The following is a 20,964-nucleotide window of genomic DNA, read 5'->3' as shown; positions in this document are numbered from 1 at the left end:
GCTCCATAAGGCACACTTTTTTCTTCCTAAAAAGTAAGGGAAAATGTCTGTGCGTCTTATGGAGTGAATGCGTGGTCCCTGGAGCTGAATTGCCCAGGGGCAAAAAGCAGATCATGCTTTCTTTTGTTGAAAGAGGGAAGTGGGTGTTGAAACAAAGCCACTGATCAGCAAGCGATCGAGAGCAAGATAAGGGATGCTAGCAATAAAGCAGGCTTCCTGGGAGGGGGGAGGTAAAGAACGAACTTGCAAGGAGAGGAGACAGGAAGACTAAAGCAATAAAGAGAGAAATTAGAAGAAAAGGAGGAGCAAAAAACTGCTCCAGCTAAGGAAAAGACACTAAGGCAAACGAGGGAAGGGAGTGTTGAAAGGAAGCAGCTGATTGGTAATAATAATAATAATAATAATAATAATAATAATAATAATAATAATAATATTTATTTATTTATTCATTCATTCATTCATTCATTCATTCATTCATTCATTCATTCATTCATTCCCCGCCCATCTGGCTGGGTTTCCCCAGCCACTCTGGGCGGCTTCCAAAAGAATATTAAGTAATCAGGGAGGGAGATAAGGGACACTAGTGATAAAGGAAGCTACCTGGGAGGGGGGAGGTAAAAGCCCATGCATCCTCAGGATTTTTACATTGGGTCACCCCAAATTCACTAGCAGATCACATAGCATGTCCATGGGTACAACCTGCACCAAAAAAATCACACACCCACTGTTGCATGGGGCTGCAGTGGCGCAAAAACGTGGTTACAAAGCACGGATCCACATGGATCCTCAGGATTTTTGCAGTAAAGGGACCCCTGACCATTAGGTCCAGTTGTGACCGACTCTGGGGTTGCGGCGCTCATCTCGCTTTATTGGCCGAGGGAGCCGGCGTACAGCGTCCGGGTCATGTGGCCAGCATGACCAAGCCGCTTTTGGCGAACCAGAGCAGCGCACGGAAATGCTGTTTACCTTACCACTGGAGCGGTACCTTTTTATCTACTTGCACTTTGGTGTGTTTTCGAACTGCTAGGTTGGCAGGAGCAGGGACCAAGCAATGGGAGCTCACCCCGTCGCAGGGATTCGAACCGCCGATCTTCTGATCATCAAGTCCTAGGCTCTGTGGTTTAACCCACAGTGCCACCCAAATCACATGTCTGTGGCCACAGCATGGACCACAAAAATCATACATCCACTGTTTCGTTCAGAATATTTTTTGTCTTGTTTTCTTCCTCTAAAAACTAGGTGCGTCTTATGGTCAGGTGCATCTTATGGAGCGAAAAATATGGTACTTTTCTTCCCACCAGTAGTGATGTTTAAAATGGCATTTCCAATGCTGAAATAAGCATTTTTTACTTGCTGGGTAACCTCCTTTCCAGTGGACCAGTGCCCTGCCTGGCTCCCTTTATAACAGCTTTGTCATTGAAATAATGCAAGCAAAATATATTTATGTTCCAGTTCTAATTTCCCTAATCCTTCTCTGAAATCAGTGGAGCTTCCTTCAAAATAAATGTTTTTTGTGATGACCAAATTTTCCTTGCTTTCTTTAGGAATAGGCTTAGTAGTTACTATGAGGTTTCTCCAAAATCACTGGAGGAAATCCATTGGTTCTGGTTTGCAAATATTGCAAACATAAAAGATAAAATGCCTTCTCAATTTTAACTGCTCCTAAGAATTTTATCTTACTTTTTCAGCCTTCTATGGTTTCCTGTGTTGTCTCATCGGGAGATGTGGTAGGGTGTCCCAGGATAGCTGGCACCCCTCTGTTGCTTCATGGGTCAACCTGGCCATTCCAAGAGTCGAGACTGGAGTTCCCCATGGGGTGGGGAAATGACATGTCCATATTTTGGTCTCTACTACCAAAGCGGTTTAGTTTTCTTTATATCACTGATGGAGATCCCGTGTCCTTTAAAATGCTGCAGGTCTACAAAACCCATCATTCCTGACTCATGACATCTAGAAGGTTGCAGCTTCTCCATCTCTGCCTTACATGCTGCAATAAAGCCAAGAAAGGGTAGGGATCCAGTCTTCCAGAAGTTGGTTACCTTTCTTGCATATCTCAAAAGTGACCTTTCCCTTTCCCAGGCGGTTCATGAGCATGAAGTACAGTGTCCTTCACAGAGAATAGAGAAGCCCCCTTGGACCCTGAAACCTTTGACAATTGGCTGTCGCTTCTTTGTGGAGACAAATGATGCCAGAATCTGTCCCAAGGTGAGGCACAAAGATGATGAAAGGCTTTGCTAGGGCAGAGCCAAGGCTGTAAAGTATGAGAACAGGTGAACTCCACCAGGATCCCCCTCACCCTTTAATTTGACTCCCTTGGAACGGTTAACTAGGCCATGCTCTGTTTGCACATAAGGAGGTTCCATGCTTCCCCACAGGAAGTGAAGTTTCAATATCTGGATGCTGACAAGATGCAGCAGTATGTGGAACTGTCTGCTGAGCAAATGAAATATACCTTCAACTTTAGTGTGATGGAGAAATGCACTAATGAACTCATCTGGGAGGCCCTTGTGACACAAAGTGAGTTGGAATGGAGGAAGATCACAAGGTTGGACCATAATTTGGGAGGCAGGGTGATAAAGGACATCCCGGTCACATTCCCTCTCTAACTGCCTCTTTCCTGTTCTCTTTCAGAAGACTTAAAGTCCCCTGAGATGAGTTCTCCTCTTCTACAAGCAGCACAAGGTCAGCAAGTTCTAATTATTTCCTCTTACTTTAAATCTCACCTTCCTCCCAATGGGAGCACAGAGTGGCTGGTGATAGAGTACTGCTGTATACATGGTACAGCACAGAAAAGTCACTCTTGTTATGGAATTGCCTTCCGATATAGCTCCACCTGGCTTTATATTCTCTTTTGGTGCCAGATGAAGGTCTTTCAATCCAGCTCAGTTATGTAAAAAACAACTTTGGCGTGGATTCAAATAACCTAATGTGTTGATGGAATCTTGTCCAAGTGCTCACACTAGTGCAATTGGGCTCTCCTCCCTGCACCCCCAGATGTGCTTTGAAGGGTCAGGAGAACCTCCAGAACAGTGGGGAAAGGAGCAATGTGTGTTCTTGGCTGTTGTGGGGAGAACTCTCAGTCTGTCAAGTAGAAATGGCCATAGAGGGTGATGTTGAATTTCCCCTGGTATGTTTTACCACATGGGCTTCTTGGTTTTCAGTGATACAGTGCTGCATACATGGTGCAACAAGGAAAAGTCACGTTTGTAATTGTCAGGGGTTCAGGAGCAGAGACGCAGAGAAGGGAGGAAGCAGAGAGCGAGGGGGAGGAATCCGAAGGGAAAATGAGTGATGATGACGACCCGAGATCTCCAAGCCTAAGCAGTGAGTCAGAGGACTCCCAAAAGGGAGCCCCAGTGAGCAGAGCAAGGGGGGGATCCGGGGGGACACCCCAGGAGGAAGGGAACAGAGGAGATTCAGAGAGCAGCAGCTGGAAGTCGGGACCCACGCTCATAACTGAGGGCGGCAGCAGCTGGAAGTCGGGACCCACGCTCAAGACTGAGAGCAGCAGGGAGGAAGGTAGCCAGGCATCGGGTTCCGGAGGCTGTCAGCAGGAGGGAGGGCACGAGTCAGGGGTGGTCACGCCCTCCTCAGAGAGCGAGGCAACGGTTAAGAGGAAAGTAGAGAGTTGGGGGCGCGCGCCAAGTTCAAATGCAGCGGAAGCTGGAGCAGTAAGCAGCCCGGAGAGTGAGCCAGGTCCTAAAGCCCGCCGCAAGGAGGCAGAAGGATCAGGGGGGTCAGCGTCAGAGGAGAGTAGAAGGGAGGAGGCCCAGGGGGGCAGAAGGACCCAGAGACGTAGGGAGAGGCGAAGGAGGTGGAGCAAGGCTAGGGTATTAAGCTGGTGTGCAAGAGGCGGGGACTCAGACGGGTCTTCGCCGACCTAGGGCAGAAGGTGTAGAGCTGCACGCTGCAGTTCGGAAATGAAACCTGTAACTTAATAAAGACTCTTATAAAGTGAACGCTGGCGGACTTGGTCCTATGTGAGCTGGGACTGGGTGGCAGCTCTGACAGTAAGACCCGTCTCTTAAAAGCTTCGGACACCTGATATCTCGCAGCGGAGAGAGAGGCAGCTGGAGGAGGGGATCGGTGTTTGGGAGCAAGCTCACGACGGTTAGCAGAGATGACGGAAGCAGAGAAAGTTGCAGCGCTGCAACAGGCAGTTACCCAATTGAACGCGGAGGTACTGGCATCCAAGAAGAGGGAGGAGGATGCGGCAGCCGCCTACAGAGATCTCCACGCCAGGTTTGAAGCATGGGTTAAACACGGGCAGCCAGGACCCAGACCGGAGGGGGTTGGGTTGGCACGGAGAGCAGGAGGGCTTGTGGCTCACTTCGATGGGAATTTACAACAGTACCCCAATTTTCGAGCAGACGTAATGTGCGCACTGCAACTGCTGGCAAAAGACTTTAGAGATGAGGAAGAGAAAGTGGGGTTCATACTATCCCATTTGCATGGGGATGCTAAAGCGTGGCTACGCAATTTGTGGAGGGATAAAGATCCGGCGCTTCAGAATGCAGATGCCTTTATCAAAGCGATGGATGCGTGTTTTTTGTCTACTATTGATGTGGATCTTGCCCGACGGGAGATTCATGGACTGAAACAAGGGAGGGCAAGCGTCCGGCAGTACCACGCCCGCTTTTTTGCGCTGGTCAGTGCCTTAGAGTGGGACCGGGATTCGCCCCCTGTCAGAGACCTGTTCTGGGAGGGTCTAAGCTCAGCGGTCAAGGATGAAATTGCAAGGGGGGAGAGGCCCCGAAGCACGCAGGAGGTGGTCCAAAGGGCGCTGACTGTGGGGGTGAGGCTGGAAGAACGTCCCTGGTGCAGAGATGAAGGACGTGGAGGGCGCGAAGCAGCGAGAAGTTTCTCTTTCGTTCCAAGAGAAGCAGCGCGTGCGCAATCCACACCTCCGCCAGGAGGGGGAGGGGAACCGATGGAGGTTGGAGGTGCAAGGGCTCAGTCAGCAGCCAGAGCCCAAGCACCGACAGCAGTGAAAGCGAAGCCTCCTAGAGGGAACAGGAAGTGTTACATCTGCGAGGATCCAGGCCATTTGGCGAAAGAGTGTCCCCGGAGGCTCCACAAGCACACTGCAGCCTCAGCAATGGTGACTGCAGCAACGCAGCAAGGAGAACCACAGCAGGGAAACGACGATGTCTGGCTGGAGACAGAGGCACTGGGGCCCAGCCAGACGCATCAGTGAAGCAGTCCCCAGCGATCTTGCAACCCACGGACCCCCTCCCACCCAAACCAGTAGTGCAGCTCACAGCATCTCTCCAGCTACCCGATGGCGTCACTATCGAAGTGCCGCTTTCTGTGGATTCTGGAAGCAACGCAGACTTTATAGCGCAGGATTTTGTGGAGCAGCACGCTATACAGCTACTGCCTGCCACTCTGCCCCTGCAAGTCGTCACAGTGGATGGCAGAGAGTTGCTAGGGGGGCAGGTGGTGAAGCAAACGCCACCGATGGTGATGCGCCTTGGCAACCACAGGGAAGTCATCAGTTTTAATGTCACCCAACTGTCGGACACGCCCATTGTGTTGGGCATGAGTTGGCTGGACAGGCACAGTCCGACACTGGCTTGGTACCAGAGACAGCTGATCTTCGGCTCCTCTTATTGCGCAGAACACTGCATCCTGCCCAGACAGGAGGGAGAGGAGGAGGAATCACAACTGCAGTTGGGAACGTTGCAAGCAGTCCCCCACAAATACGCGGACTTTCTGGAGGTCTTCTGCGAGAAAGAGGCTGACAAGCTACCACCGCACAGGCAATATGACTGCAAGATTGACCTCCTACCAGGGGCGACGCTGCCGAAAGGGAAGCTGTATTCCATGTCTGAGGACGAATTACAGGAACTCAAACAGTTCATAGATCACAATTTGCAGCGCGGTTTCATCCGGGAGTCCAGGGCAGTAGGGGGCAGTCCTGTTTTCTTCGTGAAGAAGAAGGACACGCCCCAGAAAAGACTGGTGGTGGATTTTCGCCTCTTAAACAAGATGACCAAGCCTTCTGATTTCCCCATGCCCAGGATTGACGACCTGCTAGCGACGGTGCGCAAGGGACGCGTGTTCACCAAGTTGGACCTGCGAGGTGCGTACAATCTCATCCGCATGAGGGAGGGCGATGAGTGGAAGACAGCCATGTTCACGCCTCTGGGCACCTACGCATACAGAGTGATGCCGTTTGGATTGCAAAACGGTTCTCACTGTTTCCAAGCTTTCATGCATCATGTGTTGGCGGGACTCCTTTACAAGAAGTGCGTCTGCTTTCTGGATGACATCCTGATATTCTCCGACTCGCAGCAAGCCCATGACCAAGATGTTCGGGAGGTGCTGAAGAGGCTGCAGCAGCATAGACTGTACGCCAAACTGGAGAAGTGCCAGTTCGACACGACGGAGGTGGATTTCTTGGGTTACAAGTTGTCGGACAAGGGGCTAGCCATGGACAGCGCCAAGGTTCGTGCGGTGTTGGATTGGAAGAGCCCGCGCAATCGGAAGGAGGTCCAGCGGTTTGTCGGCTTCGCCAACTTCTATCGCAAGTTTATCAAGGGGTTCGCGATGCAGACGGCGGCCATTACGGACACGCTAAGCTCCAAGAAGAAGAAATTCATCTGGACGGAGCAGGCGGAGCAGTCCTTTCAGGCACTCAAGCGTCTCTTCGCGTCGGAAGAGCAACTGCTGCATATCGACCCCAGCAAACCGATGCGGGTAGAGACAGACGCGTCCGATAGAGCAGTGGGAGCTGTCCTGCTGCACAGGGACCCACAGGGGGTCTGGAGGCCGGGAGCGTTCTACTCCAGAAAGCTCAGCAAGTCGGAGCAGAACTACACCATCTGGGACAGGGAGTTGCTGGCCATTCATGCAGCTTTCAAGGCGTGGAGGCACTTCCTGATCGGCGCCAAGCACACGGTGCAGGTCTGCACGGATCACAAGAATCTGGAGCACTGGCGCACGGCTCAGTTCCTGAACCAGAGGCAGATACGTTGGGCGGAGTTCTTTGCTGACTTCAATTTCCGAATAGAGTACGTCCCAGGCGACACCAACGTCATGGCGGATGCACTGTCCCGCAAACCGCAATACCTCGAAGAGGCGACGCCAGCGGCAGCCATGCACATCTTCGCGCCAACAGCGTGGGCGTGCGCTTCAGCCACAGTAGACCTGGATGCGGTGCGGCGGGCGTTGCAGGACGACTCCTTCGCGCGGGCGAAGATGGCAGAGGTGCACAAGGGCACGGCGAAGGGCGACGAGTTCCAGATACGAGACGGCTTGCTCTTACGTAAAGGGGCCATCTACGTGCCGGGAGACGAACTTCGCGCCAGGGTACTGCAGCAGCTGCACGACGCACCCACGGCCGGGCACTTTGGCACGGAAAAAACGGTGGAATTAGTCGCAAGGGACTTTTGGTGGCCCAGACTGAGAGGGGAAGTCGCGGACTACGTTGCGAGGTGCGACACCTGCCAGAGGGCCAAACCGGTGCACAAACCACCGGCGGGACTGCTGGAACCGCTGCAAACGCCGTTTGAACCGTGGGAGAGAGTGGCCCTGGACTTTGTTACGGATCTACCCAGCTCGAGAGGCAAGACAGCTGTACTAGTGGTGGTGGACTTGTTCACCAAGATGGCACATTTCATTCCGTGTGCGAAGGTGGCCACGGCGGAACAAACCGCCAAACTGTTCATAGATCACGTGTTCAAAGTGCATGGTCTGCCGCGGTCTATCCTGTCCGACCGCGGGCGCCAGTTCGTCTCGAATTTCTGGCAGAAGCTGATGAGTTTTCTAAATGTCAAGGTCGATCTGGCATCAGCAAGACACCCGCAGACCAATGGGCAAGCAGAGAGAGTCAATGCCATCATGCAGCAGTACCTGAGATGCTATGCCAATCAACAACCTGCGACCTGGGTGGATTACCTGCCGCTCGCCGAGTTCGCTTACAACAACACGAAGCACGTGTCCACAGGGGTGACGCCGTTCTTCGCCAACAATGGGAGGAATCCCAGAACCTTCCCGGGACGGGAGAGAGTGGGGGACGGAGAACCACAGACGGCGGACGCGTTCGCGTCAGAGTTGCAGGCGGTACACGATCAACTCAGACGGCAGCTGGAGCTCGCTAAGCACGCCTACAAGGTGCAAGCTGACAAGCACAGGCGGGTTGGCGAAGAGATCCAAGTGGGAGACTGGGTCTGGTTGGCAGCCCACGCAGTGCCGACCAGGTCACTAGCCAAGAAGAAGTTGGGGCACAAGCAAATTGGTCCGTACCAAGTCGAAGCACAGATCAACCCGGTAGCCTTCCGACTGGCGCTGCCGGAGGGTTCCAGAATGCATCCGGTGTTCCACAGGTCGGTGCTCACTCCCTACAAGGCACCTCACAGATTCCAGGAGCCAGGGACGGCACCGAGTCCGTTCCGGGAGCGGACGGAGACGCGAGGGGTGACGCAGCAAGACCCCATCAACGAGGTCACGGAGATTTTGGACTCCAGATGGGGAGAAGAGGGAGTCGAATACCTCCTAGCCAGAGAGGGCACCCGGGCCAGCGCCAATAGCTGGGTGCCAGACTACGCTTTGGAGGAACCCCTGCTCAAGGACGAGTTTCATGCCCTTTTCCCACACAGACCCATGCCAGCGAGCTTCTTCGACGACTGGCTGTTCACGCCCACACTTTCTTCCAGCACGTTCCATGGATTCGACTCGGACGGGGAACCCGCACTGAGCACCCGTTCCCCAGAAGGATCGCCGGCGGGTTCGGCGTCAGACACCTCGTATTGGTGGGACGATCGACCGGAGGAGCAATGGCGCCGGAAGTGGCTGGAGATGCCAGGTCGAGCGACCGACGCAGAGACTGACATGGACGTGTTCGGGGAGGACCTTGGGTTCGAGCACGGCGGTACAGAGATGGAAGCGGAACAGGTCAACGTCGGCGACCGCGAGGAGGAAGACTCGGAGGTCTTCAGTTGGCGGCCAACCACGGGGAGCGAACTGTATCCGGCATTCCCTCCCGTGATGATGGAGCACCCAGCACCCACACCTGAAAGCGGGGAGGGGGGAAGGGGGGGCTTCGAGGGGGGGATGGATGTCAGGGGTTCAGGAGCAGAGACGCAGAGAAGGGAGGAAGCAGAGAGCGAGGGGGAGGAATCCGAAGGGAAAATGAGTGATGATGACGACCCGAGATCTCCAAGCCTAAGCAGTGAGTCAGAGGACTCCCAAAAGGGAGCCCCAGTGAGCAGAGCAAGGGGGGGATCCGGGGGGACACCCCAGGAGGAAGGGAACAGAGGAGATTCAGAGAGCAGCAGCTGGAAGTCGGGACCCACGCTCATAACTGAGGGCGGCAGCAGCTGGAAGTCGGGACCCACGCTCAAGACTGAGAGCAGCAGGGAGGAAGGTAGCCAGGCATCGGGTTCCGGAGGCTGTCAGCAGGAGGGAGGGCACGAGTCAGGGGTGGTCACGCCCTCCTCAGAGAGCGAGGCAACGGTTAAGAGGAAAGTAGAGAGTTGGGGGCGCGCGCCAAGTTCAAATGCAGCGGAAGCTGGAGCAGTAAGCAGCCCGGAGAGTGAGCCAGGTCCTAAAGCCCGCCGCAAGGAGGCAGAAGGATCAGGGGGGTCAGCGTCAGAGGAGAGTAGAAGGGAGGAGGCCCAGGGGGGCAGAAGGACCCAGAGACGTAGGGAGAGGCGAAGGAGGTGGAGCAAGGCTAGGGTATTAAGCTGGTGTGCAAGAGGCGGGGACTCAGACGGGTCTTCGCCGACCTAGGGCAGAAGGTGTAGAGCTGCACGCTGCAGTTCGGAAATGAAACCTGTAACTTAATAAAGACTCTTATAAAGTGAACGCTGGCGGACTTGGTCCTATGTGAGCTGGGACTGGGTGGCAGCTCTGACAGTAATGTTAGGGAATCTCCTTCCAATACAGATTCCCCCTGCTTTATAGTCTCCTTTGGTGCCAAATGAAGGTCTTTCATACCAGCCCTGTTTTGTAGGAGCCACTATGGCCTGGATTCAGCACACCCTGTGTGCTAACGGAATCCAGTGCAAATGCTCACGATAGGGCAATTGGGCTTTCCTCCCTGCTGGGCTTGGGCAATATATTGCTATACATCACCCAGGACCCAGTATGAGGGACAGACCATGATGTCAGTTTCACTCAGCAGTGTATCGCTGGTGAAACTGCTGGGCACTTGAGTCCCTCTGCTAGCAGCACTCGCTGGAGGGAGTCAAGGTCCTCTCCTGGTTCATGTCCCATGATCATCATTTTCCCATAGTCCTCCCTTGCTTCATATGTATCCACACACTTTTGCTTTCTCTCTTTCCCAGGTGCTTCTTGCTGCACATCAGCCGATGCAGCATCCAGCAGCACTGACTCAGGACATGGTGCGGAAAGCAGGTAGGGCTTAAGGTTCCCTTTCCTCACAAAAGGCCAGTCTTGCTATTAGGCCCAGTGAAGCAGCTTGGCCTTTTATTGCTGGTAAACGTAAGGACCATTGCAACCCGCATCTCTTCCTGCTCCCTCTGGGCCAATCCCAGTCACTTGCAGATGGTGTGGCTCCTTCCCGGGTCCCTTTGCTGATCTTCCCTTGTTTTGTGCCTGCTTTTCCCTGCCTCTGGGGTGAAAATGCAGAGTGATGAAGAAGACCACCAGAGACCACCTGGTGTCCACCCTGGAGAACTTGGGTGAGGACGAACTCAAGAAATTCAAGATCAAGCTCCACGAGATCCCTGTCAGTGAGGGCCATGACAGCATTCCCCTGGGGCGGCTGAAGAAGGCAGATGCCATGGACCTGAGCCAACTCCTCCTGAGTTTCTACATGGAGGATTATGCTGTGCAGGTGACGGCTGATGTCCTCAGAGCTATCAACTGCAGGGATGAGGCACAGAGGCTCCTCAGCCTCACCAGGAAGAGGTAAGAAAGAAGGAGGGCCAGCTCATGGAACTTGCTAGGAGGCAAATTTTGAGCACCAGTCGCACCAATCTGTCAGTGCCAGATTACCAAAGAGGCAGAATAGGCACCGGCCTTTGGCCCCACACTGTTTAGGGGCCCCGTGACAATGGATCAGAATAATATTGATTTGATTTTGAAAGAAAATTACAAAAGATTATTAGGGGATAATTTATGAGCCCCTCCCTCCGGAGATTTTGACTGCCTCTGCAGGGTTTAATCCTGCGCTGCCTGATGCCTCACCCGCTGTGAGGTGAGGGGGATTGATTCTGATCATCTCTTCATGGAGTCTGAGGAGGTGAAAGGAGAAACGTCATTTTTTAAAGTCATTTTTTAAAGTCAGATGTTTAAAGTGACTTGAGTGGAAAAAATTCAAAATGTTACTAATAAAAGCAGTTAAAATGTAATTTTTTTAAAATGAATTCACATATGAAGATACACATCAGCTTTACATTATCTGGGTAGGCTTGCCTTAAAAAAGAAGTTATTTTTTTAAAAAAGCAGGCATAATACAAAAAAGGCAACTGCAGTGTAGGGGCTGCCTTGCTAGAATATGGGTTCCTCTCAGGTGTTTGACTGCTGCTCCCACCAGTCCCAACCAAAACAAGACCAAATCTAGATGGGAGAGATTGTAGGACAGCTTGTTCTCACTGGAAGCATGTGCATTAGTGAAGCTTTTCACAATTATAGAGATGTCTTCATATATTTGGATTATCTGCATAGGCCACCACTTGGAACATTCTAGAGTTCTGTTCCCCTGATGTTGCTTAACATCAACTCCCACCCTCTTTGAGGTCATGTTAAGCTATCAGGGGGTGATGGAACTTGTAGGCCAACATCTGGGGGCCCAAAGTTGAAGATCATTCTCTAGAGGTAATTGTTGAACCTCCAGAAGTTGTTGAACTTCAACTCCTATCAGCCCCAGCCAGTTTGGGCAATGGAGCCCAGGATGATGGGAGTTGTAGTTCAGCAACATTTGGAGGGCCAAAGGTTCCCTATGCTTTTTCTAGAGTTCCTGACAGGATTTGGGGGCTACTTTCCTCTTCATTTACTGACAATATTTAATTGATTCACATATGTACGGAATTGACTCACATATGTACGGAATTGTTTTTTTCTTTCCTCCAGGAACTAGCAGTTCATTGCTGAAACCTGTGCCTTAGAACTTAAGAAGAGTTTGCTGGATCAGGCCAGCATCCTGTTCTCACCCCTGCCAGCCAGATGCCTGTGGGAAACCTGCAAGTGCAAGAACTCACTCCCTTTCTGTGGCTTCCAGCCACTGGTATTCAGAAGCATTTCTGCCTCTGACTGAGGAGGGAGAGCGCAGCCATCATGGCAAGGAGCCGTGTCTTCCATGAAGTTGTCCAGTAATTTTTTTGAAACCACCCAAGTTGCTGACCAGCACTGTCTTCTGTGGAAGTGAGTTCCATGGTCTAATTCTGCGCTGTGTTAAGGACTTCTATCTGTCCCGCGTCTTCCAACCTCCAGCCTCATTGGATGCTCACTGGTTCTAGCATTCCAAGAAAGGGATAAAAACATTTCTCTGTCCACTTTGCTCACACCCTGAATAACGTTATAAACTTCTATCATGTCCTCTCTTACTTTTTCTCTAAACAGTCTGAAACCCTGCAGCCGCTCTCATATGGCAGTTGCTGCATCCCCTCAATCATTTTGCTTGCCCTTTTCTGAACGTTTTCCAACTCTACGATGTCCTTTTTGAGGTGTGGAAACCAGAACTGTACACAGTATTCCAAATGCGGTTGCACCATGGATTTGCATAACGGTATTATCGCTGTGGTTTAAACCACAGAGCCTAGGACTTCCTGATCAGAAAGTTGGCGGTTCGAATCCCCGCGACGGGGTGAGCTCCCGTTGCTCAGTCCCTGCTCCTGCCAACCTAGCAGTTCGAAAGCACGTCAAAGTGCAAATAGATAAATAGGTACCGCTCTGGTGGGAAGGTAAACGGCGTTTCCATGCACTGCTCTGGTTCGCCAGAAGCGGCTTAGTCATGCTGGCCACATGACCCGGAAGCTGTATGCCGGCTCCCTCGGCCAGTAAAGCGAGATGAGTGCCGCAACCCCAGAGTCGGCCACGACTGGACCTAATGGTCAGGGGTCCCTTTACCTTTATTATGATATTCAGAGTTTTAAGTTCATCTCCTTTCCTAATGATCCCTAGCATGGAGTTGGACTTTTTCACAGCTGCCACACACTAGATCCACCTCTTCATCATGCGACCCACTGTGACCCCCAGGGTTGTGCTGCCCCCTTTCATCCTCCTCCTTGGGAAACAATGGGGAGCCCCTTCCCACTGTCTCTGATCCTTCAGTCTCCAAAAAGATCTGGATGTTTTGTCTCAGCTCTCCCAGCATCCTCTGCAGCACTTCACTCAGGCCACAGCTACAAATATTTGCCAGTTTTATAATGCCCCGACATCCTTCAGAGAATCCTGTGAATTGTGTGGGAATGTTCTGGGGTGCAGGAGAGGATATATTGTGGGATTATATCCTTATCCAACTTGTGCTAACAAGTTCTGAAAATATCAGCAGAGTTTATAGACATTCCCCTTTAAGTTTGCAACGGTAACGCTTGCACAGGTTCGCTAGAACCTCTATAATAATTACTCTGGTAATTTCCCCTTTGTTCCCTCTTAAAATACAAGACACAACACAGTCTTTATAAAAGTATAAAAGAGTTTACTCACGTTCTGTTCACAATATGATCCCAGAAGGCAGACAGGCTTAAAAAGGTTACATACATTCAGAATCTATCTTGTAGCAAGATAGTCCTTATCTCCTCTCTTGGCTGGGAGCCAAGAGGGCATCCTTAGATGTTTCCTCATCGAAGGAAAATGGCAGAGAGAGAGAGATGGCTGCCTGCCCTGTGCTTTTGTCATTACCTGCACAGGTGAGGCCACACCCACCTCTGGTCACATGCGGAGGAAGTCCATCCCCAGGAAGTTTACCTGCTTGCTAGACAGACATCCCTCCCCATGTTCTAACATGTACACTCTAGGAATGTTGTCATTGACTGCTCCTGTGTTTACATCCCACAAATTGTAGTCCAGTGAGCTCTTAAGAATTCTCCCACAAAATCCCTAGCTTTTTCCAACATAACTTCAATTCCCAGACCTCCAGGAAAATACCAGTGAGCCACACAAAGCAGAGCTGTCTCATTCACTAAGCACAGTGTGCTTGGAGAGCAAAGTCCCTCCTGTGGCTGCAGTTCAGTGCATGTTTCTTTTCTGACAGGACTTTTTCTCCTGCTGGGAGATGTACATCTTGGGAGGAGGAGCAGGTTTCAATCCCAGGAGATGAAGCCAGGGAGAAACAGCCTGTCCTCCCCTGAACTTCCTGGGTGGTGGAGGCTTCGCTTTGCCTTAGGGCTTCTTTTTTTTCCATTTTTTTTAATTGATTTGTTCCATGAGAAAATAAAAGCAAGCTAGCCCACAAATAAACGAAAGAAAATAGCACACAAAGAAAAGAATAGCGAAGAAAAGAAAAAGAAAGAATACATAAAATTGTAGTTTTTACATCAACAATTTACATAACCATCCCTTTCAAGACTTCCTTCAGCTTGTCCGTAAATCATTCGTACTAATAATTAAAGTTACGCATTTCCTAGCTTATATTGTCATTATACATTTCTCTGTCTCCTATTTTCTTTGCACAATAACTCTTAATCTTTCACAGTGCATCTCTGAATCCCATTAGCGTTGTTTGTCCCTCACTAATATATTCCAGATAGTCTACATACTTTCCCCAATCCTTGATGAACTTTTGGTCTCTTATATACCTGACTTTTCCTGTCAATTTATCCAGCTCCGCGTAGTCTAGCAACTTTGATCTCCACTCCTCCACCGTTGGTATTTCCTGCTGTTTCCACTTCTGGGCTAATATTACCCTTGCTGCTGTGACTGCATAGTATACTAATCTACGATCCATCTTTTTTATCTTGTGCCCTAATATCCCTAATAGGAAAATTTCTGGTTTCTTTATGAACGTATATTTTAGGATCTTCTTTAGTTCAATGTATATTTTTTCCCAAAACTGTTTCACTTTTCCACACTCCCACCACATGTGGTAAAAGGAGCCCTCTTTGTCCTTGCATTTCCAGCACTTATTATCCACCTTATACATTTTCGATAATTTCACAGGTGTTAAATACCACCTGTAGAACATCTTCATGACATTTTCCTTTATCGTTATGCACGCCGTTAAGTTTAGCCCATCCTTCCAAAGTTTCTCCCAGTCCTCGAATTGTATACTATGACCTACGTCCCTAGCCCAGCGAATCATTACCGATTTGACTTCCTCATCCCCTAAATTCCAGTCCAACAGCATCCTATACATTTTAGATATTATTTTCACTTCGTTGTTTATAATCTCCATCTGAAATTTGGAATCTTTGTCTGCATAGCCACTTTCTTTGATATCTTTTCTAAACATCTCATTAACCTGAAAATGATGTAGCCAATCATATACATGCTCCTTGACTTGCTCGTATGGTTTTAGTTTCCATTTCCCATCTTCCTTGATTAGTAGTTGACTATATGTTGCCCAATTACTTCTCATATTAATAGTCTTCACACTCATTACTTCAAGAGGTGATAGCCAATGTGGTGTTTTAGATTCTAGCAAATTTTTGTACTTTTCCCATATTTCAATTAGTGGCCCTCTAAAAATGTGGTTTTCAAATCCATTATGTACTTTCCTTTTGTTCTGCCATAAGTAGGCATGCCAGCCGAATCTATTGTCGAAGCCCTCCAAATCGAGCAGCTCCTTATTCACCAACTTTACCCAATCTTTTACCCAGCAAAGACATGATGCCTCATAATATAGTTTCAAATCTGGCAGGGCAAAGCCTCCCCTTTCCTTTATATCTGTTAATAATTTGAACTGAATTCTAGGTTTTTTGCCCTGCCAGATGTATCTTGAAAGCACTTTTTGCCACTCTTTAAAGATTTGGCTCCCCTTAATTATAGGGATGGTCTGGAATAGGAACATCAACCTTGGTAGTACATTCATCTTAATTGTATTGATCCTTCCCCAGAATGACAATTTCAACCCTCCCCATACTTCCAGGTCCTTTCTTATTTTCCTCCACATTGGCTCGTAGTTATTTTTAAATAAATCTATATTTTTAGGTGTTAACCAAATACCGAGGTATTTCACTTTTTTGACCACCTCTATCTGCGATTGATGTTGAATTGCTTTTATTATCTTTTGATCCACATTTTTACCTATCATTTTCGTTTTCATCTTATTTAGTTTGAAACCTGCAACCTCTCCAAATTGGTCTATTTCCTTTAAAATTTCTTCTGTTGCCGTTGTTGGTTCTTCCGTCATTATTACTAGATCATCTGCAAAAGCTTTGATCTTATACACATTTTGTCCAATTATCACTCCTTTTATTTTCCCATTTTGCCTTATTGAATTCAGGAGCACTTCTAATACTGTTATAAATAATAGCGGGGAGAGTGGACAACCCTGTCTTGTTCCTTTCTGTATCTTTATCTCTTCTGTCACAATATTATTTATAATTAGTTTGGCTTTCTGCTCTGTGTATATTGCTTTTATCCCATTAAAGAAATCTTTACCCACATCCATATGTTCCAAATTTTTCAACATAAAGTCCCATGTCACGTTGTCGAAAGCCTTCTCAGTGTCCACGAACATCATTATAACTTGTTTATCAATCCTAACGGATAGGTATTCTAACATGTTGATTATGTTTCTTGTATTATCTCTCATCTGCCGGCCTGGAAGGAATCCCGCCTGGTCCTTATGGATAATTTCTGATAGTAGAGTCTTCATCCTTCTTGCAAGAATTCCTGCAAATATTTTATAGTCTGTATTTAGCAGTTTTTGACTTGAGTTGGGTCCGCATCTTGTTTGGGAATGAACGTGATGTATGCCTCTTTCCAGGTCTCTGGGATTTCTCCTTTCCTTAAAATGTTATTCATAGTCTCTTTCAGAGGTTTCACCAAAATGGGTTTCATCTCTTTATAATAGCCTGCAGTGAATCCATCAGGGCCTGGAGCCTTTCCCCTCTTTAAATCTTTAATTACTTCCTCTATCTCCTCATTTTCAATTGGGGTGTTCAATCGTTGTTTTTCCTCTGTTGAAATTTTCTGCACCCTTTTTTCCTTCAAAAATCTCTCTATTCTCCTTAAGTTGTTTCTCTCTTTGTTTTTATACAGACTTCTATAGTAGTCCAGAAACTCCCTCCTAATTCCTTTTGGGTCGGTTATTTCTTCACTCCCCACTGTTATTCTATTTATTATACCCTGTTCTTTTCTTTTTTTAATTTGCCAAGCAAGCCATTTGCCTGATTTATTTGAAAATTCAAAATTCTTTTGTCTTAGTTTTTTGATGTTCCACTCCACCTCTCTGTTTATTATTGTGGCAAATTGGGCTTGTAAAATTTTGTTACTTTCTTTTGCTTTCTGACAGATAATTTTTGTTCATTTACCATTATCTGCTTTAGAATTTCTTCTTTACCTTTCTCTCTATTCTTATTTTTAATTGCATTCTGTTGGATAAAATATCCTCTTATTACTGCCCTACTTGCGTCCCATACTACATTAGCCTTTGTTCCTTTGTCGCAATTGTCCGCAAAGTAATCTGTCAACTTCTTTTGTGCATTTTCAACAATTTTCTGATCGTCCAAGAGATAATCTTTTAGTCTCCATCTGAAGGTTCTTGTCTCCAAGCTTTCCATTTCCAGCTCTATCGGACTATGGTCCGAGATTACTTTCAGTCTTATTTCTATTAATTTTACTCTTGGGCATAATTCACTCGAGATCCATATCTGATCTATCCGTGACATCGACTGGTTAGGTTCGGAATGAAAGGTGAATTGTTTGTCTAGCGGATGTCTGAGGCGCCAAATGTCTGTCAAATTGCAGTTTTCCACCATTGAGAAGAAGGATTTTGGTAGTTTTCCTTCTTTACTTACTCCTTCCCTAAGTCTATCCGCTTCTAGAGAAACCACCCCATTCATGTCACCCAATAAAATGATTTTTTGGTCCAAATATTCAAGTAGTTTCTCTTCTAAGTTTTTAAAGAATTCAGTCTTATTACCATTTGGAGCGTAAACCCCAACTACAACCAGGTTTTCTCCTTGCCAGTTAAGACGAACCACTATCACCCTCCCCTCCTCATCTTTGAAAATAGTTTTGGCTTCAATCTTGTTTTTAATGTATAATACCACCCCTCTTTTCTTTTCCTTATCTGAAGATTCAAATTCATTTCCCAATCTTTTATTGATTAACACTTTTTTGTGCCTTCTAGCCACATGTGTTTCTTGTAGACAGATAATGTCCAGATTTTTCTTTTTCAGAAACTGCTCAATTTTATTCCTCCTTCCCCCCCCCCCCGTTCATCCCATTAATATTCCAGTTCCAAATTTTTAACCCCATGGTGCCTAACTCTCGCCTAAGCTTTCCTTTTCTTTATAAATTCGCTGGGTCTTCTTCTTCCTCCTCTTCCTCTTCGTCCAATCTGCTTCCTCTCCCCTCCTCCTCCTCCCCTGTTCCTGGTTCTCCTGGTAGTCTTCCCTCTGCTCCCCTTGCTCCGTTCGCCTCTACTCTCAATTCCTTATATTTCCTCAGAAATTTCCCGGTTTCTTCCAGGTTTGATAACCTGTGCCTCTTGCCTCTATACATAAATGATAGTCCTTCCGGGAATTCCCATCTGAATTCAATTTTGTTTTTCTTCAATGTCTGCGCCAATGATTTGTAAGAGTCTCTTCGTTCAAGTAATCTGATTGGGATGTCTTTAAAGATGATTATGTAGTTCCCATCTATGTACAACCTCTTTTCCCTATTCTTTTGAAGAATCCTATTCCTCATTTCTTTATCCTTAAATGTAATCAGGCAATCGCCTGTGAATTTCTTTACTTTTGTTGTTTTAACACGCATTCTGAATGCGTTCTGTACATTTTTGGCCATTTCCTCTACTGGTAAACCCAACCATTCCGCTAGCTCTATTATCTGTCTCTCCTTAATATCTTCACTTTGTGTCTCAGGCACAGCTCTAAATCTCAAATTCACTTCCCTCTGCCTCAGTTCATTCATCGCTATAACATCCTTCATCTCTTCCTGTGCTTTATTTAAGTCCATCATTTCTACTTTAATCCTTTCTTTATACCGTTTTATATCCTTTAGTTCCATCCTTGTCCTCTTTAATCCTTCCTCTGCGAGCTGCATCCTCCAAAATACTTCCTTTATTTGGCCTTTAAGTTCATTAACAGTTTCATCCATTTTTTAATCCGTTTTCCCAATCTTATTATCCACCTGCTCTAATTTGTGTTCTAAATTATTTTGACTCTGTTTAATTTCCGCAAACATCTTCAAAATATCTGTCTGTCTCTTGTTTAGATCCCCTCCTATTGCCAGGGGTCCCCCCATTCGCTCCTTTCTTCCCTGTATGTGATATCTTAAACTCTTATGTTTCCCCCGCGCCCATACAATGCCTTTCTCACCGGAATTATTTTCTAATACTTTCCTTTATGTATCCCCATTCATCATTTCCTTATGCCAACTTTCAGTTTTTTTCTTTCCCACTGCCCTTCTTATTATTATTACTGGTCAGAGTTACCAACCCCTTACATATATATGTTTTCAGAAAGTCAATATAAGGTTCTTGTTGTAAATTCTTCTTTTCTCCACTCGGGGTACTCCACTACCGGGGGTTCTTCTCTCCTCCAATCAGGCTACTCCATGTTACTGGATAGGCATACGGGGGGGGGGTTAATAGAAAGGAGATAAAGAGAAAGAAAAGATAGGAGAGGGCAAAGGAAAAAGGAAAAGGAGCAGGGGAAGCAGGGAGCGATCAGAAGTCAAACAGTCTCCATCCTGCCACTAGAGGTCACTAAGTCTCTGTGAGATGGCGTTGTTTCCAGAAATATAGCAGTGTCTTGTTTCTCCGGAGGTTTTTAGTCTCTCATACAAATCAAAGGTCCCAAATTGCCAGTCCCAACAAAACAAACAGAAGAAAGAGATAATATGCGCAGAAATCCCAACATAAATGTATGTAATTGTCCTCTTTTTTACTTTTCTCAATCACTACGCTCAAAGGTTCCTAATGGCGACGGAGCCTTCTCTTCCGGTTTTAGTATTTCTTACGTTTCAGACACAAAGATAGAGAAGCGCCCCTCCTCCTCTTCTCCCCCTCCGTTTCACCAGGAATACTGAGTTCCGATACTTTGTCTCTGGCCCCCCTTCTCTTCCCTCCGTTCTTCTGGTATAGCGTTCCTGCTTAAAGAGTTACTTTTTACTTTTTTTTTTAAGGGAAGATACATGAGGGGAAGACAGCGTATCCGCTAAGGCGACTCACTTTCACTTTCTCCCGCACTGGTGTCGCGTTGCGTCAGAGTTGATTTCAGCTTTCAGCTAAACTCCGTTTACTTCTCTTTGTTGCTCCGAGACTTCCTTGTTGTTATTGCCGCAAGATTTTAAATATTTTGAGTTCGGAGTCCTTTAATTTGAGAGCATATCGCTCTCTCAGCAAGCTCAGTGCTTCGCTACCTGAAGGTGGATAATGGCTTCCCTCAACCTGCTAGACCGCTCCGCCGCTCTCTTCACTTCTTCCGAAGCTACCTGACGGCCGGGTTGGTCACTTTCTGGTCACGCCGGGAACAGGACCTTCTGAACACCCTCCAGAAGTATTTTGGGGGGTCTCCGCGCCCTGGAATTCCCCCTATCCTTCAGAATAGCTCGGGGTCTCCCTCACGGTAAGATCCCTGCTTGTGTTGAGATCGCCATACACCGGAAGCCTTCTTGCCTTAGGGCTTCTTAACACTTCTCCTTTTCAGTTTGTACCTTGTAAATAAAAGTACTTTGTAATAAATATATTTTACCAATAATATTATGTCCTTTTCATTAGGCCTGCATAAGCTTCCAGTATTATTTCATTGAAAGGAAACTGGTACTAGAAGTCTTGCACAGAATTGAGACTGTTATCATGGGAATTTTTGAGACAGTTTTGGGAATTTGACCATTAGAAAGAAATTGGAGAAATGGTCTGGAATGAGAGAAGTTCCCTGG

General features: G+C 47.6%; 2 protein-coding genes across 6 annotated transcripts in view; both read left to right on the top strand.

The window, feature by feature from the left end:
- LOC309517194 (uncharacterized protein) overlaps positions 1 to 20,964 on the top strand; it is a gene marked incomplete at its 5' end in the record, with an annotated part of 43,422 nt that overhangs the window by 9,954 nt on the left and 12,504 nt on the right. For 3 of the 5 annotated variants that reach the window (XM_082196292.1, XM_082196289.1, XM_082196288.1), the window contains 6 exons: positions 2,080 to 2,205; positions 2,376 to 2,517; positions 2,632 to 2,682; positions 10,293 to 10,362; positions 10,597 to 10,878; positions 12,043 to 13,367. In XM_082196292.1, coding sequence (XP_082052418.1) covers positions 2,080 to 2,205; positions 2,376 to 2,517; positions 2,632 to 2,682; positions 10,293 to 10,362; positions 10,597 to 10,878; positions 12,043 to 12,049 — 678 coding nt within the window. In that variant the 3' untranslated portion in view covers positions 12,050 to 13,367. Of the gene's footprint in view, positions 1 to 2,079; positions 2,206 to 2,375; positions 2,518 to 2,631; positions 2,683 to 10,292; positions 10,363 to 10,596; positions 10,879 to 12,042; positions 13,368 to 20,964 lie in introns of those variants that run through there. The other 2 variants (XM_082196290.1, XM_082196291.1) reach the window with 2 other exon arrangements.
- The window catches only part of LOC309517198 (apoptosis-associated speck-like protein containing a CARD), a 39,590-nt gene that overhangs the window by 9,960 nt on the left and 8,666 nt on the right, over positions 1 to 20,964 (top strand). The window lies entirely within an intron of this gene.

Source organism: Podarcis vaucheri, assembly GCF_965113315.1.
Source record: "Podarcis vaucheri genome assembly, chromosome: 13".
NCBI lineage: Eukaryota > Metazoa > Chordata > Lepidosauria > Squamata > Lacertidae > Podarcis > Podarcis vaucheri.
The sequence above is the reverse complement of the archived record's forward strand: the minus strand, read 5'-3'. Positions and strand labels throughout refer to the sequence as shown.